The sequence below is a fragment of the Aotus nancymaae genome, unplaced genomic scaffold (assembly GCF_030222135.1).
Source record: "Aotus nancymaae isolate 86718 unplaced genomic scaffold, 86718_ANA_hifiasm-v0.15.2.pri h1tg000033l, whole genome shotgun sequence".
Classification (NCBI taxonomy): Eukaryota; Metazoa; Chordata; class Mammalia; order Primates; family Aotidae; genus Aotus; species Aotus nancymaae.
The window spans coordinates 38,603,404-38,618,129 of record NW_026988447.1 but is presented as its reverse complement, the minus strand read 5'-3'; the positions used below and the strand labels follow the sequence as shown (position 1 = coordinate 38,618,129).

The 14,726-nt window shown below is 36.9% G+C and overlaps 1 protein-coding gene across 14 annotated transcripts in view; it reads left to right on the top strand.

Moving 5' to 3' along the window:
• The window catches only part of LARP1B (La ribonucleoprotein 1B), a 159,086-nt gene that overhangs the window by 38,113 nt on the left and 106,247 nt on the right, over positions 1–14,726 (top strand). For 13 of the 14 annotated variants that reach the window (XM_064383885.1, XM_064383883.1, XM_064383882.1 and 10 more), the window contains 2 exons: positions 4,223–4,394; positions 11,053–11,225. In XM_064383885.1, the coding sequence (XP_064239955.1) occupies positions 4,223–4,394; positions 11,053–11,225 (345 nt within the window). Of the gene's footprint in view, positions 1–4,222; positions 4,395–4,957; positions 5,775–11,052; positions 11,226–14,726 lie in introns of those variants that run through there. The other variant, XM_064383895.1, reaches the window with a different exon arrangement.

Here is a 14,726-nt window from a genome sequence, read left to right as displayed (position 1 = left end):
TTTTTTTTTTGAGACGGAGTTTTGCTCTTGTTACCCAGGCTGGAGTGCAATGGCGCAATCTCGGCTCACTGCAACCTCCGCCTCCTGGGTTCAGACAATTCTCCTGCCTCAGCCTCCTGAGTAGCTGGGATTACAGGCATGCGCCACCATGCCCAGCTAATTTTTTGTATTTTTAGTAGAGACGGGGTTTCACCATGTTGACCAGGATGGTCTCGATCTCTTGACCTCGTGATCCACCCACCTTGGCCTCCCAAAGTGCTGGGATTACAGGCGTGAGCCACCGCGCCCGGCCCGCAGGACAAATAATTCTTAAGCTATAACAGAGTATGAGGATTTAGAGGAATAATTAATATAATATCACCTCAGAACTGTGCCTGCTACTTTCATCTCAAACCTTGTTTTCTAAATTGTCTGAACTTGTGGTTCCTCAAAACTTGTGCTCTTTTCTTTTTATCTCCAGGTCTTTGCACATGCAAGTCTTTCTCTTACTACCAGGCAGTAAGAATGCAACATCTATGTATTCCAGCATTGGTAGTTATTCATAATACTAGGTCTGTATCATTAAGAAAAGGACCAAAATTAATAGCTAAGTCAGATAAAACCTCATATACTGAAAAATATTGATGTACACGGTAACTCATTGTTTAGGAGTTCAGTCAGGATTACGAACGCTTGGTTTTTAATAAAAATATGTGTAACTCTGTTTCTCCTAGGTCTTTACCTTAATTTCGTGCATGGTATAGTTTTTATACGATCCTTTAAGGCCTGAGTGATGAATGTTTTACTTTCTGTGTTCCTTATTTCCTTTTCAAATTTATTATTTCTAAATAGGAAATAAATTACACAACATTTAAAACTCAGAAGGTATATGGTCATCTTCCAGTGATTGTCCAAGAAAAAAAGATATATGGTAAAAAATTTTCTTCTCATTTTTCACCAACAGTAAATGAGTTATCTGTCTTGTTGCAGTGGTCAGTGTTACTTCTTTCTTGTATCTTCCTCCTGAGATAGTTTGTTTATGTAAGGGAATACTATGATAGCTTACTACATACAATGTTATGTCCTTTCCTCTTTTGTTCTTTTTGAGACAGAGGCTCACTCTGTTACCCAGGCTGGAGTGCAGTGGCACGATCTTGGCTCACTGCAACCTCTGCCTCCTGGGTTCAAGTGATTCTTCCACCTCGGCTTCCTGAGTAGCTGGGATTACAAGTGCCTGCCACCATGCCTGGCTAATTTTTGTATTTTTAGTTGAGATGGGTTTTCACCAAGTTGGTCAGGCTGATCTTGAACTCCTGACCTCAGGTGATCTGCCTGCCTTGCCTCCCAAAGTGCTGGGATTACAGGCGTGGACCACTGTGCCTAGCCTCCTCTTTTTTTTTTTTTTTAACTCTATAAAAAGCATGTATTTGAAGAGCCTTTAGTAGCTGTACATAAAGAACTTTGAACTTTTCATCCCACAAGTTTTTCTTTAAATGTTTTCTTTTAAATTGAGGTATAATTTATACATTATATATTATTACTCATAAGATTACAGATGATTTTTTTTTTCTATGTATACAGTCAGGTAACTGCCATTCAGATTAAGATATAGAACATTTTCAAGACCCAAGCAAACCGCCTTCTATACCCACCTAGTCAATACCACTGTTCTTCCTTTAAGAGGCCTCTCTCCTGTTTTTGAACTTCACATAAATGGTGTTATGACTTTTATATCTGACTTTATTTCTGATGTTATTTCTGTGAGATTTATTCATATTGGTGTATAGCAGTTGTTTATTTTCTGTTTTAGGTAGTTTTCCATTGTATGAATATAATAGTTAATTTTTCTTTATTTTTTTGAGATGAAGTCTGGCTCTGTGACCCAGGATGGAGAGCTCTGACCTGTTCTCAGCTGACTGTAACCTCCACCTCCCAGGTTCAAGCTATTCTCTTGCCTCAGCCTCCCAAGTAGCTGGGATTACAGGAATCTGCCACCATGCCTGGCTAATTTTTGTATTTTTAGTAGACTGGGTTTCACCATGTTGGCCAGCCTGGTCTGGAACTCCTGATCTCAGGTGATTCACCTGCTTCGGCCTCCCAAACTGCTGGGATTACAGGTGTGAGCCATTGCACCCAGCCAACAGTTAATTTTTCTATGCACCTGTTGATAGACATATTAGAGTTCTTTCCAGTTTGAGTCTTTGATGCTACTGTGAACATGATTGTACATATTTCTGGGTGAACATAAACATTTATTTTCCTGGGAAATTGGTAGGTAACAGTATATAAATATGTAATTACCTTTTGTAGATAACTGCTAAGTTTTTTAAAGGTGTTGAACCAATCAAAACTACCACCATTGGGAGTTTGATTGGCTTCACATTCTAACTAACACTATTGGCAGTCTTCTTCCATAACTTTACTTTGGAAAATTTAAACATATGGGAAAGTTTCAAGGAGTTTTGTTTTTGTTTTTGTTTTACATTCAGGGATAGATAACATATTGTAAAATATAGTGATCTTTGGTGTTTACTGTGAATTTTGAAAATTAAACATAAGCATTACCCCAAATAAGATGTAGAATATATTCATTATTCCTTTTTTTTTTTTTTTGAGACGAATTTTGCTCTTGTTGCCGAGGCTGGAGTGTAATGGCGTGATCTCAGTTCACTGCAACCTCCGCCTTCCAGGTTCAAGCGATTCTCCTGCCTCAGCCTCCTAAGTATCTGAGATTGCAGGCATGTGCCACCACGCCTAGGCACTTTTGTATTTTTAGTCGAGACAGGGTCTCTCCATGTTGGTCAGGTTGGTCTTGAACTCCTGACCTCAGGCGATCTGCCCGCCTCAGCCTCCCAAAGTGGTGGGATTATAGGCGTGAGCCACTGTCCCCGGCCATATTTTCATTATTCTAAAAACTTGCTTTGTGGCTCTTTCTAGTCCATTTCACACAGCCTGTCCAACAGCTTTTCTGATTTTCATATTATAGATTAGATTAGTCTATTCTTGGCATTTGTGTAAATTGATTTCTTCTGTCTCGGGGCTCTTTTCATTTGTAGTTTTTGAAATTCATCCATGTCATTGCATGGTCTGGATGTTGGGCATACTGTTTGATACTGGGGTGTCATTGCTTCTAGGTCTTTCCATGAACAAAATGAGGAAAATATATGTTGGGAAAAATATACAGATTTTACTAATTCAAAGTTTTCACTATGGGATTCTTTCCTATCTTTCTCCATTTTAGATTTCAGACTCCCTTCTCAAAGGAGTTTCATTTAAAATAAATCCTAATCATAATTTAAAGAAATGCCCAGTTATGAAATATAACTTGAGAGTTAAGTACTATACTAATATTACGACCAAGAATAAGGATCTTTTTTCAAAAGCTATTCATTTCTGAATGCATAATGTTCTTAATTATATACAGCATGTTCTCCAACTAAAATATAGTGGGCTTTAATTTTTATAGGTTAACGTACATATAACTTTATATTGTTTTTATACTATATATTTTATATTTATCCTAATTTCTAAAAGGTGAGTACTCCTGTATTTCAGTCAGAAGTTAAATCAATACGGCTTCAATTTGTATCTTGAAGAAATTTTGGCCTAGTTTTGTTTTATCCTTAAATTATCGCACATTTTGGGGAAGTACCATAACCTAATGGCTAAAGACTTTCAGTTGCAGACAGATAATGGTTTGAGTCCTGGTGTTGTCTCATACTAGATCTATGATCTTTCATTAAGTTTATTTCTTTGAGCCTCAGTTTCCTTATCTATAGGTAGGAGTGATACTATATTGTGAGGAATCATGAGTGCATGTAGTACTTATTTTTCAATAAATTTTGGTAGTTATTACAATAATAAAATAAAGTGCCTAAATTTTATTTGGTGATATTATTTTAATGGAAGACAAGGAAATATGAGAGAGAGAAGAAAATTGACAAGAAGTCTTAATTGATAATAAAAGTCAATTTGCTCCTAGCTGATTCAGTATTCCTTAAATGACTATTCTAATTGTGAAAAACCATCATCTGAAGTTAAATAAATGGGAGATCAGGATATTTATTCTTTACAGGTGCAAATGATTTTAAAACTTGGGTTCTATGTCATTAATTTATGGATTTTTTAGAATCATTAACTGCAAATTTGCTAATTTCAGATTTTCAAATTTTTAGGTTCTTAGAAGTATAGCACAGGCAGTGAAATAGCTCAAAATTTTTAATGGCTCAATTTTTGTTGATAGGCACTGAAGGATAGCACAGAAGTAGAAATTGTGGATGAAAAAATGAGAAAAAAGATAGAACCAGAAAAATGGCCAATTCCAGGCCCTTCACGCAATGTGCCACGAACAGACTTCTCTCAACTGATTGATTGTCCAGAGTTTGTACCAGGCCAAGCCTTTTGCTCACATACAGGTAACATCTTTTCTTCTAGAGCAATGTAACAGTGGGTGATTTGCTTCCATTTACTTATTTTTTAAGTCTATTTAGATTTGATAGGAAAATTAAAGCTAACTGAAAGACTTTTGATGTCCCATATTGTATTCATACTGCCTCACACACAGAGGTATAAATTAAATAAGGATTTAAAGATTATGGGGGAAGCTGTCTTATGTTTTTTATTCTTAAACTATATGTGTACTTTGTCATGTATGGCATTTCTAACTATCTTTTATTTTTACTAAATAACTATAGATACATATCCAGTTTTCCCCTTGTGAAACTGGAATAGTATGATTGGATTATTCAAAAACGGTCTTATACTCAAGAGTGGGGTAATCTTCCTTTAATTTTATTACCAGTGTGCTTTAATCCTGTCTTGGAAAGATAAAATGACCTGTATTCTAAATCAGAATTGGGATTCTGTTTAATTTGGTTGTGTTTAGAATTTCCAAAAGCTGTAATGTTAATAATTTTTTCCTGGGTCATTTTTAAGTTATTCCCTCTTGGGAAAAAATGTGTGCTTAAACTTTTTTCAGTCAGGGTGATGATCTACTGAAGCTCTTGGATGTCATTTGATCGGAATATGCAGTGGAATAGGTGACTCACTGAAATGCCAATATAAATAATGGAACAAATCCTGCTGCAAAAATGAAAGCGATCAGACTGTCTTCTGTTCAAGAGTGTCTATTCCCCCTCCTGGTGGAGGAAGTTGGGCCAACACTGCAGTGGAGATAACCACCTTTGCGATAATGAGAGACAGACCAGAGGACTGCTACTCTTTTTATAGGAGCTGCCTATTTCTGTGTAATTGGCCTGGGCTGCATGGGCTGCTTTTATTCATGGGAAAGTTAATAATTATTATTTTGGAAATACCGCAAGAGTATGTTTTCTGTTTCCAGGGTTGTGTACTTGTGTCCAGATGAATCAAGCAGAAAAAGAGGAGATTGAGTAGCATTTCCCAGATTTTTAAGTATTTTGCTATTTGATTTGCCTTTCAGTGTAGTGTACATTGCAAAACTCAGATATTGTCATGATGTTTCACATGGACATAAGACTTACTAATGTGGACACTTAAGGGGTAAGGAATTTAAGAACTGGGCAAGGGTATTTTTTCCTTTACTCTTCAAAATGTATTTTTGATACATCTGTATGAGAGAACTTCCTGTCAACAAAACATCGATGATGGACAGTCTCACAATATATTTTTTCATTTTGAGACGGAGTCTTGCCCTCCCACCCAGGATGGAGTGCAGTGGCATGATCCTGGCTCACTGCAACCTCCACCTCCCGGGTTCAAGTGATTCTCCTGCCTCAGCCTCCTGAGTAGGTGGGATTACAGGTGCGTGCCACCATGCCTGGCTAATTTTTGTATGTTTAGTAGAGATCAGGTTTCACCATGTTGGTCAAGCTGGTCTCGCACTCCTGACCTTGTGATCTGCCTGCCTCAGCCTCCCAAAGTGCTGGGATTACAGGTATGAGCCACTGTGCCCAGCCAATATTTTTATCTTATGTTTCTTTGTCAGCCTTCTGCTTCTAATCCCAATAAGCGACTTGGGCACGCATTTTAAAAGTTGAAGAAAAGTTATTTTAGGTAGTGGTTTTTAATTTATTTTTTGTTAAGATATAATGGGTGATTATATAAGTTAGATTTATTTATTGTATAACTTGGATTCAAGGTTACAGTTTTAGCCAGCTTATGAACAGACATTGGTTAAGTTGGATAAAACAGAATATACTTTCTCTACAGGGTAGGTAAGATAGGTCAGTCAAGTTGGTAATGCCTGTCTATTAATCGTTTATGCATACTAATAAAATTACAAGAATAAAATCATAATGTCTTGTACATTTTTGTGTTTTTTAATATATACTCATGCATGCACATGCATATTGTCTTAAATAAGCCAATATAAAGATGTCATAAATTTTAGGTTATTAAGTTATATATCAGAAACTAGTTGGTTAATGAAGAAATATAGAAAATTGGAGCATTTTCAGTTATGATGATTCACATTAGGTCATAGGAATAAATATGTAAATCACCTCTTTACATGAATTCCCAAATTTCTGACCTTAATAATTTCCTAGTGATAACTAAGCCTACTTTCTTTAAGTCATTGGAGAGTAGTGTGTCACCAAAAATTTGAAGTAGAAATAGGGATCAGAAGCATAGACTGTTTATATGTAACTATGGATAAAGAAAAGAAATGAAACTATATATCATTTTAATTTCAAATTTGAAGACCTTAAAATTTTAGCAACATGACTTTTTATGTATGATTTCTGAGGGATTTGTATGGTAAAATATTCTATCATGATTGGTCTTCTTCACCAAAGTGATTAAAATTTCTATTTTTTTCCTGTCTGGAAGTCAAATTGTCTAATAGGGGTTGAACTGAGCAGAAGTCTACTTTTATGCACCACAAACCATTGATTATGGGAATGGTAAGATTACTTTTGAAACACAGGTTTTGCAATTCTATGGATATTGTTAATATTGTACTATCAGCTCTTAAATGAAAGGATTTCATTCATCAAAATTGAAAGGTCAGCTACCTGATAATTTTTTTTTCGCTTTTTTTTTCAAATTTTAATAATCTTCACAAGGACACTGTAATGTAGTATTTTTCTTCATTTTCTTCTTTGTTTTCATTGACTCTTAACACCACTCAATGAGGATTTTAAAAAGTGCCACACATAAAATATGTAATCCCTTTTTCAAGAAACCTGTTTAATTACCCAGAACTGTGATCCTCCCAAGGTAGAAAGAAAAGTCAGATCAGAGATGAAATGTATATGGTGATTTATCTTTGGAGAGTTTAGTTGATAATTTTCAATTAATAAAAGCAGCAAAGATAAATTTTCTATGTTCTTGTATGTTCTTGTAAATTAAACAAGTATTAAACATATATCTACATTTTTTTTGTTTCTAAGTAAGTTTAATGCCAGATAATTTAAGTCATTTAAACTCATTTTGTCTTGGAAAATTAGAGGTTTACTATTATCCTTAATCTGTTCAGATGTATAGTTTGAAACCTTTTCATTATTAAAAAGATACAGAAGACTACACAGAGCATTTATATAACTTAATTATTATGAGGTTAACACCGTTGCGAGTCTTACTCTAAGAATTGTATGTTTTCTCATCTTACCCAAATTCTTTAGTGTTTTAATGTTATGCTTTTAAGCATATGTGTTAGGAATGTATTGAAACTATATACTTCCCAGGAGAGGCATAATTTAAGCTTAAATAACATTTAGCGATCATTTTATAAGAAACAGCTGAGTGTGGTGGTGTACACCTGTAGTCCCAGCTACTCGGGAGGCAGAGTTGGGAGGATGCTTGAGCCCAGGAGTTCTGAGGCCAGATTGGGTGACATACCAAAAGCTCATATCTTAAAAAACAAAACAAAACAAAAAAACAAGCAAAAAACTATTAGTGGATGTTAAAAGATTTAATTTCTATATTAAAAATAGTAGCTAATTTTTTCTACTATGTGCCAGGTGCTATTCTTATCATTTATATATTAACTACATAGACTAATTGAGTTAATTTTCACAGTAATTGGATAGGAAACTGAGTTAGTCCCCAAACGCTATTATTGGGATAGTGGTTCTTCACCAAATTTTTTTTTTTTTTCCTGAGACAGAGTCTCGCTCTGTCTCCCAGGCTGAAGTGCAGTGGCATGATCTTAGCTCACTGCAATCTCTGCCTCTTGGGTTCAAGCAATTCTCCTGCCTCAGCCTCCTGAGTAGCTAGGATTACAGGTGTGTGCCACGACTCCTGGCTAATTTTTTTTTTTTTTTTTTAAAACAGGGTTTCACCATATTGGTCAGGCTGGTCTTGAACTCCTGACCTCAGGTGATCTGCCCACCTTGGCCTCCAAAGTGCTTGGATTACAGGCGTGAGCCACTACGCCTGGCCAATTTTCGTATTTTTAATAGAGGCAGGATTTCACCATGTTGGCTAGGCTGGTCTCGAACTCTAGACCTCAGGTGATCCCTCCGCCTCGGCCTCCCAAAGTGCTGGGATTACAGCCATGAGCCACTGTGTCTGGCTCTTCATCTACTTTTAAGGCTTTATGTACTGTATCAACATTGATAGTTCGTAGTATTAGAAATAGAGTTCTCTGGGCCAGGTGCAGTAGCTCATGCCTATAATCTCAGTGCTTTCAAAATTGAGGTGAGAGGATTGCTTGAGGCCAAGAGTTCAAGACCAGCCTGGGCAACAAAGTGAGACCCAGTCTACAAAATAATATATATTTTTTAATTGGCTTGGTGTGTTGGTGTGCATGTGTAGTCCTAGTTATTCAGGAGGCTGAGTTGGGAGGATTGCTTGAGCCCAGGAGTTTGAGGCTGTAGTGAGCTATTATCGTGGCACTGAAACTGATGTAAGAGACCTTGTCTCTTAAAAAAGTAAGTCTCGTATGGCTCACAAAAAAGAAAAAAAAAAAAAAAAGAAATAGTGTTCTCTGGAGTTAATGTTTTTCCCATTTCTATAACTAGACTATTAATGTTGACTATTATAAAGCTTGGATTTCATTTGTATTGTTTTTTGTGTGAATGAATTGGTGGTGTGTATGGTGTTAATAAAGTTATAGAGCACCAGTGCCCAATAAAAATATGTGAGCTATATATATAATTCTAAAAATTTTAGTATTCTTTAAAATTATAAAATGTGAAATTAATTTTCATATTTTAAATAGGTATTTTATTTTAACTCAATAGATCCAAATGTTATATGCTCAATGTAAAAATTAATGGCACTTTTTTTTTTAGTGGGATTGGGAGTACCAGGTCCTTAATGTCTGGCGTATATTTTACGCTTGTTTCAGGACTAGCCACATTTGAAGTGATCAATAACTGCATATAGCTAGTGCCTACTCTATTGAACAGCACAGCTCTAGAACTTTTCCTGTTATGAAGCGATATATAGTCTTTTATTAGTAATATAGTAATCCAGTAGTTGAGTCCTGGTTGAATCCATGTGTACAAGGGAAAGATATTAAAGCTATCTGATTTTACTCTCATCTACATCTAGCATGTAGACGAATGTAAAATCTTGGAATGCTCTTCTTAAACCCATTCTCGAAATGTGTAAATATTAACAATATTTAGTAAATATTAAATATTAGTAAATATTAAAAAAAATTGCTGTTGTTAATTTATTTCAGCTTTCTGCATCTAACATTCTCTATTTTTGGTGAATTAGAGGAGTAAATAATGATGTGAAGAATTGTATGCTATATGTTTTTAAATTTTATTATGTATATTTGAGGCTTACAACATGTTACAGAGTACATTTTTTAAAGTCACATTGTGTCCAAGGCCAGTCCACATTACATTGTCAAACCTGATCATGAGTATAGCTTAAAATATTTAAATATTCTTTGATATTTTTCTTTTGAAAAAATATTTATAAAAGAAGCAATTTGATTTTTTTTGTGTGTGTGACAGAGTCTGGCTCCTTCGTCCAGGCTGGAGTGCAGTGGTGCAATCTCAGCTCACTGCAACCTCCACCTCTGGGGTTCAAGCAGTTCTCTGCCTCAGCCTCCCAAGTAGCAGGGATTACAGATGCCCACCACCATGCCCGGCTAATTTTTTTTGTATTTTTAGTAGAGACAGGGTTTCACCATCTTGGCCAGGCTGGTCTTGAACTCCTAACCTCGTGATCCACCCGCTTCAGCCTACCAAAGTGCTAGGATTACAGGTGTGAGCCACTGTGCCTGGCTGCAATTTGAATTTTATAATTTTGATTAAAAACAAACCTGCAGAAGTGATACTGTATAGAAAGACCTTTTAAATTACAACAGTTTTAAAATGCTTTAAATGTTCTTGCCAGGGCTGTGCACTTTAGTGATGTGACATTTTATTCTTTCTATTTTTTTTTTTCTTGAAATGGAGTTTCACTCTTGTTGCCCAGGCTGGAGTGAGTGCAATGGTGCGATCTCTGCTCACTGTACCCTCTGCCTCCTGGGTTCAAGCGATTCTCCTGCCTCAGCCTCCCGAGTAGCTGGGATTACACGAATGCGCCATCACACCCGGCTAATTTTGTATTTTTGGTAGAGACAGGATTCTTCATGTTGGTCAGGCTGGTCGACAGTTTAAAGTATTTCAGTATGAGCCAAAGTAGTAAATGACAACACTGCATTTATTGCAGTAGGCAAATGTTGTTAAGCCAAGGAGATGTGAAAAATAGGAATAATAACTGCTTTAGTTTAGATCCTAGTAGAATGAGAGACTAATTTTACTTTGAATGAAGTATGCATTTAGCTTAACTATGGCTTAATAGCAATTGAGATTCCGTAATTTCCTTATATTTATTTATAGATTTTAGTCTAAGATTTTGCAGAGAAGTTGACTTCCTAGTAGTTGTACTGTCATAATTAGAAAGTGACTCACATTAATATTCTTGAGAAGTCTGAATGAATGTAGTGGTCTGTGTAAGAGTTGGTGACATTCCTTTAATTATTTAGTGGCTTCACTCTTGAGTAAATCTTATAAGCTCTTCAGTTGAGACTGATCATGTTTTTGTGAAAAAACATCAAGCCCCAATTAAGGAAAAAATGAAATGTATTTTATAAGTAAGAAAAGCCATTATCATTTTAACTATAGAACTAACTTAAAATTTTAGAGTCTGCCCCAAATTCTCCGAGAATTGGAAGCCCATTGAGCCCAAAGAAAAATAGTGAAACAAATATTCTTCAAGCAATGTCTAGAGGTTTGTCTACCAGTTTGCCTGACTTGGACTCAGAACCTTGGATAGAAGTAAAAAAGAGACATCAGCCAGCCCCAGTGAAATTGAGGGTAAGTTGTTACAGACTGAGTGAAGTGTGATATGCCCTGGATAGAATATAAGGTCAGTGCATTTTATGTTTGTCAGGTACACATGTAAAATTTGAAAAAGTTAAAAAACATTTTAAATTTGTAATTGTTGACCTTCAGTAGACACTTATGGGTTATTGTATGAGGAAAATAAGTTGTATCAATTTTTAAAGTGTATTTTTTATTTCTGAACCTGATTTAAGAATTTTGGGAGGTGGGCACAGTGGCCCATATCTGTAATCACAGCACTTTGGAGGCCGAGGCAAGAAGATTGCTTGAACCAGAAGTTCTAGGCCACCTGGGCAACATAGGGAGACCCTGTCTCTACAAATAATTCAAAAGATTAGCTGAGCATGGTAGAGCGTGTCTGTGGTCTCAGCTACTCAGGAGGCTGAGGCAGGAGGAACACTTGAGCCCAGGAGGTTAAGGTAGCAGTGAGCCATGATCACACCACTGCACTCCAGTGCAGGCAACAGAGTGAGACCCTGTCTCAAAAAAAAAAAAAATTTTTTTTTATTTGGCTTTTCTACTTGTGATTAATTTTAACTTAAATAATATTTCAGTTTTTTATAAAGTCAAAAAAATATGACTTTTTTTTTTTCTTTTTTTTTGAGACAGAGTCTTGTTCTATTGCCCAAGCTGGAGTGCTGCGGTGCAGTATTGAATCACTTCTGCCTTTGCCTCCTAGGTTCAAGAGAGTCTTGTGCCTCAGCCACCTGAGTAACTGGGATTATAGGCTCACTTCACCATGCCCAACCAACTATTTTTTTTGTGTGTTTCTGGTAGAGATGGGATTATGCATGTTGCCCAGGCTGGTCTCAAACTCCTTCCTCAAATAATTTGTCTGCCTCGGCCTCCTAGAGTGCTGGGATTACAAGCATGAGCCTCTCTGTGCCTGGCCAGAAAAAATATAAATTTTGAAGTTATACCCATGTTAATTATTTGTAAGGTTCTAGGGGTGTATATCAGGTTTATATATGTTTTGGTGATTTAATGCACAAAAGGAAAAGAAAATTGAATTTCTTGCCGGGGGTACGTGAGGGAGTGAGATGGTGATATAAAAAGAACAGTAGGAGATCCTTGTGGTAGTACTGCTCTTCATTTTTCACTGGTGGTAGATAAACGAACTTACATATGTGATAGGATTTCTTTGGTCTCAATCACAAATAAGTGCAAGTAAAACTGGGGAAGTTAAGCTAAGATTTATTTATATCAAAGTCAATACCTTGTTTGGGATGTTGTAGTATATTTTTGTAAGATGCTACCATTGGGGGAAACCAGGATACATGAGCTCTCTATTATTTCTTACAACTGTATGTGAATGTATAATTATCTCAAAATAAAAAGTTCACTAAAAATAAACTTGGGAAGAATGCCACTCAAAAGATTCAGATATTGAAAGTCAGCTCTCTAAAGGGGATGGAAGGTATTGAGAGAAGGATTGTGATGTGGAGGACCAGCAAATTGGTGATGGTAGCTGGTTTTCAAAGTGTAAGGAGAACTGTATAGTTTTATGGCCAAAGAATGCCAGTATATCTGAATTATATGGTATTTTGGTGCTGCAGACCGAGGATCTGGCCTGGAGGAAACATGGCTTTAGGTTCTGGGGGCCTAGATATTTCAGATATCTAGATAACTGTTGAGGTAGCTCAGTTATTGACATAATTGTTAATATACTTTTAAAAAAGTGATCTTTTAAAAACATTTAGAGTGGGTATAGAAATCTTGGTTGAACATTTTTCTTTAGAATTCTAAAAACATTTTTCTTTTGTCAACTGGGTTGCAGTTTTTCTCTTGTGAAAGTCAGTCCCTTCACATTCTTTGTATCAAGTGATTTTTTTTCTTCTTGAGACTGTTTTTTGAGACAGAGTCTCACTCTTGTTGCCCAGGCTGGAATGGAGTGCAATGGTGGGATCTCGGTTCACTGCAACCTTCACCTTCTGGGGTCAAGTGATTATCCTGCCTCAGACTCCTGAGTAGCTAGGATTACAGGTACCTGCTGCCAAGCCTGGCTAATTTTTATATTTGTATTTTTATTTATTTTTTTGAGACAGAGTCTTGCTTTGTTGCCCACGTTGGAGTGCAGTGGTGCAATTTCAGCTCACTACACCTGCTGGGTTCAAGTCTCGTGTCTCAGCCTCTCGAGTAGCTGGGATTACAGGCGCCTGCCGCCATGGCCAGCTAACACATTTTGTATTTTTAGTAGAGACGGTGGAGGTGTTTCACCACGTTGGCCAGGCTGGTCTCGAATTCCTGACCTCAGGCGGTCCACCTGCCTCGGCCTCTTAAAGTGTTAGGATAACAGGCGTGAGCCACCATGCCCTGCCGATTACATGCTCTTGGTAAGTGAAAACGTCCTATGTACTCGGACATCTAGACTGGGCAGATAATAGGAATGCTGGTTCTTTTTCTCCACAATTGCAAAAAAAAAAAAAAAGGAGTACTTTTCTCTGAGACATAGAATTTCTTAATGTATCTCATTCATTGGTGAAATTACCTTTTCTTTTTCTCTCCCAGCTCTGTTTTAGAGATTCAGAATAATACTAGGATATGTTCAAATTCTATCCGGCCCTAGCACCCAAAACATGAGCCCTCCCTTGTCAAATCTTATTTTGTTTAGAAAGCAATTCTTGGGCTTTTAGTTGGGAGTGATCTTTGTATAGTTTTATATTCTGAGATAAAGGGATTGGATTGACTGTTCTAGCTGTGTTCTATAGTTGGTTTTGCAAATACCTACTTTGATTGCCATCCGATAGTTCATTCCTACTCTTTGTAACTGCCATCTCTAAACTTTCTAGAATCCTGGCAGGATCAATGGCTTTTGTCTCCCCTTTAGCCTTTCTTTGTATCAGTTCTAGGTTGCTATTTTTTCTGCTCTTGTTTATTATCGATACAATCCCATTTATTTTCTGCTTTCCAGAAATTCATAAAAGTCTTTGATCTTCTGATGGTAATGCTTGTTTTCAGTATTGATGTGGATTTATTGTTTTCATTCTTTGCACTATGTATTATTACTGCAAATAAGCATGCACACTTAAGTCATCTTCAATCCCTAATCTCTCCTTCTTTTTTCTTTTTTTTTGAGACAGCGTCTCACTCTGTTGCCCAAGCTAGAGTGCAGTGGCGTGATCTCAGTTCACTGCAACCTCTGCCTCCTGGGTTCAAGCGATTCTCCTGCCTCAGCCTCCCAAGTAGCTGGGATTATAGGCATGTGCCAGCACGCCCGGCTAATTTTTTGTATTGTTAGTAATGACAGGGTTATGCCATGTTAGTCAGGATGGTCTTGATCTTCTGACCTCGTGTTCCACCCGACTCGGCCTCTTAAAGTGCTGGGATTACAGGCGTGAGCCACTGCACCCGGCCCTCAATCCCTAATCTCTTAATAATGGCCTTTTCCTGAGCGGGAGCTGTGGCTCACGCCTGTAATCCCAGCACTTTGGGAGGCCAAGGTGGGCAGATCATGAGGTCAGAAGATCAAGACCA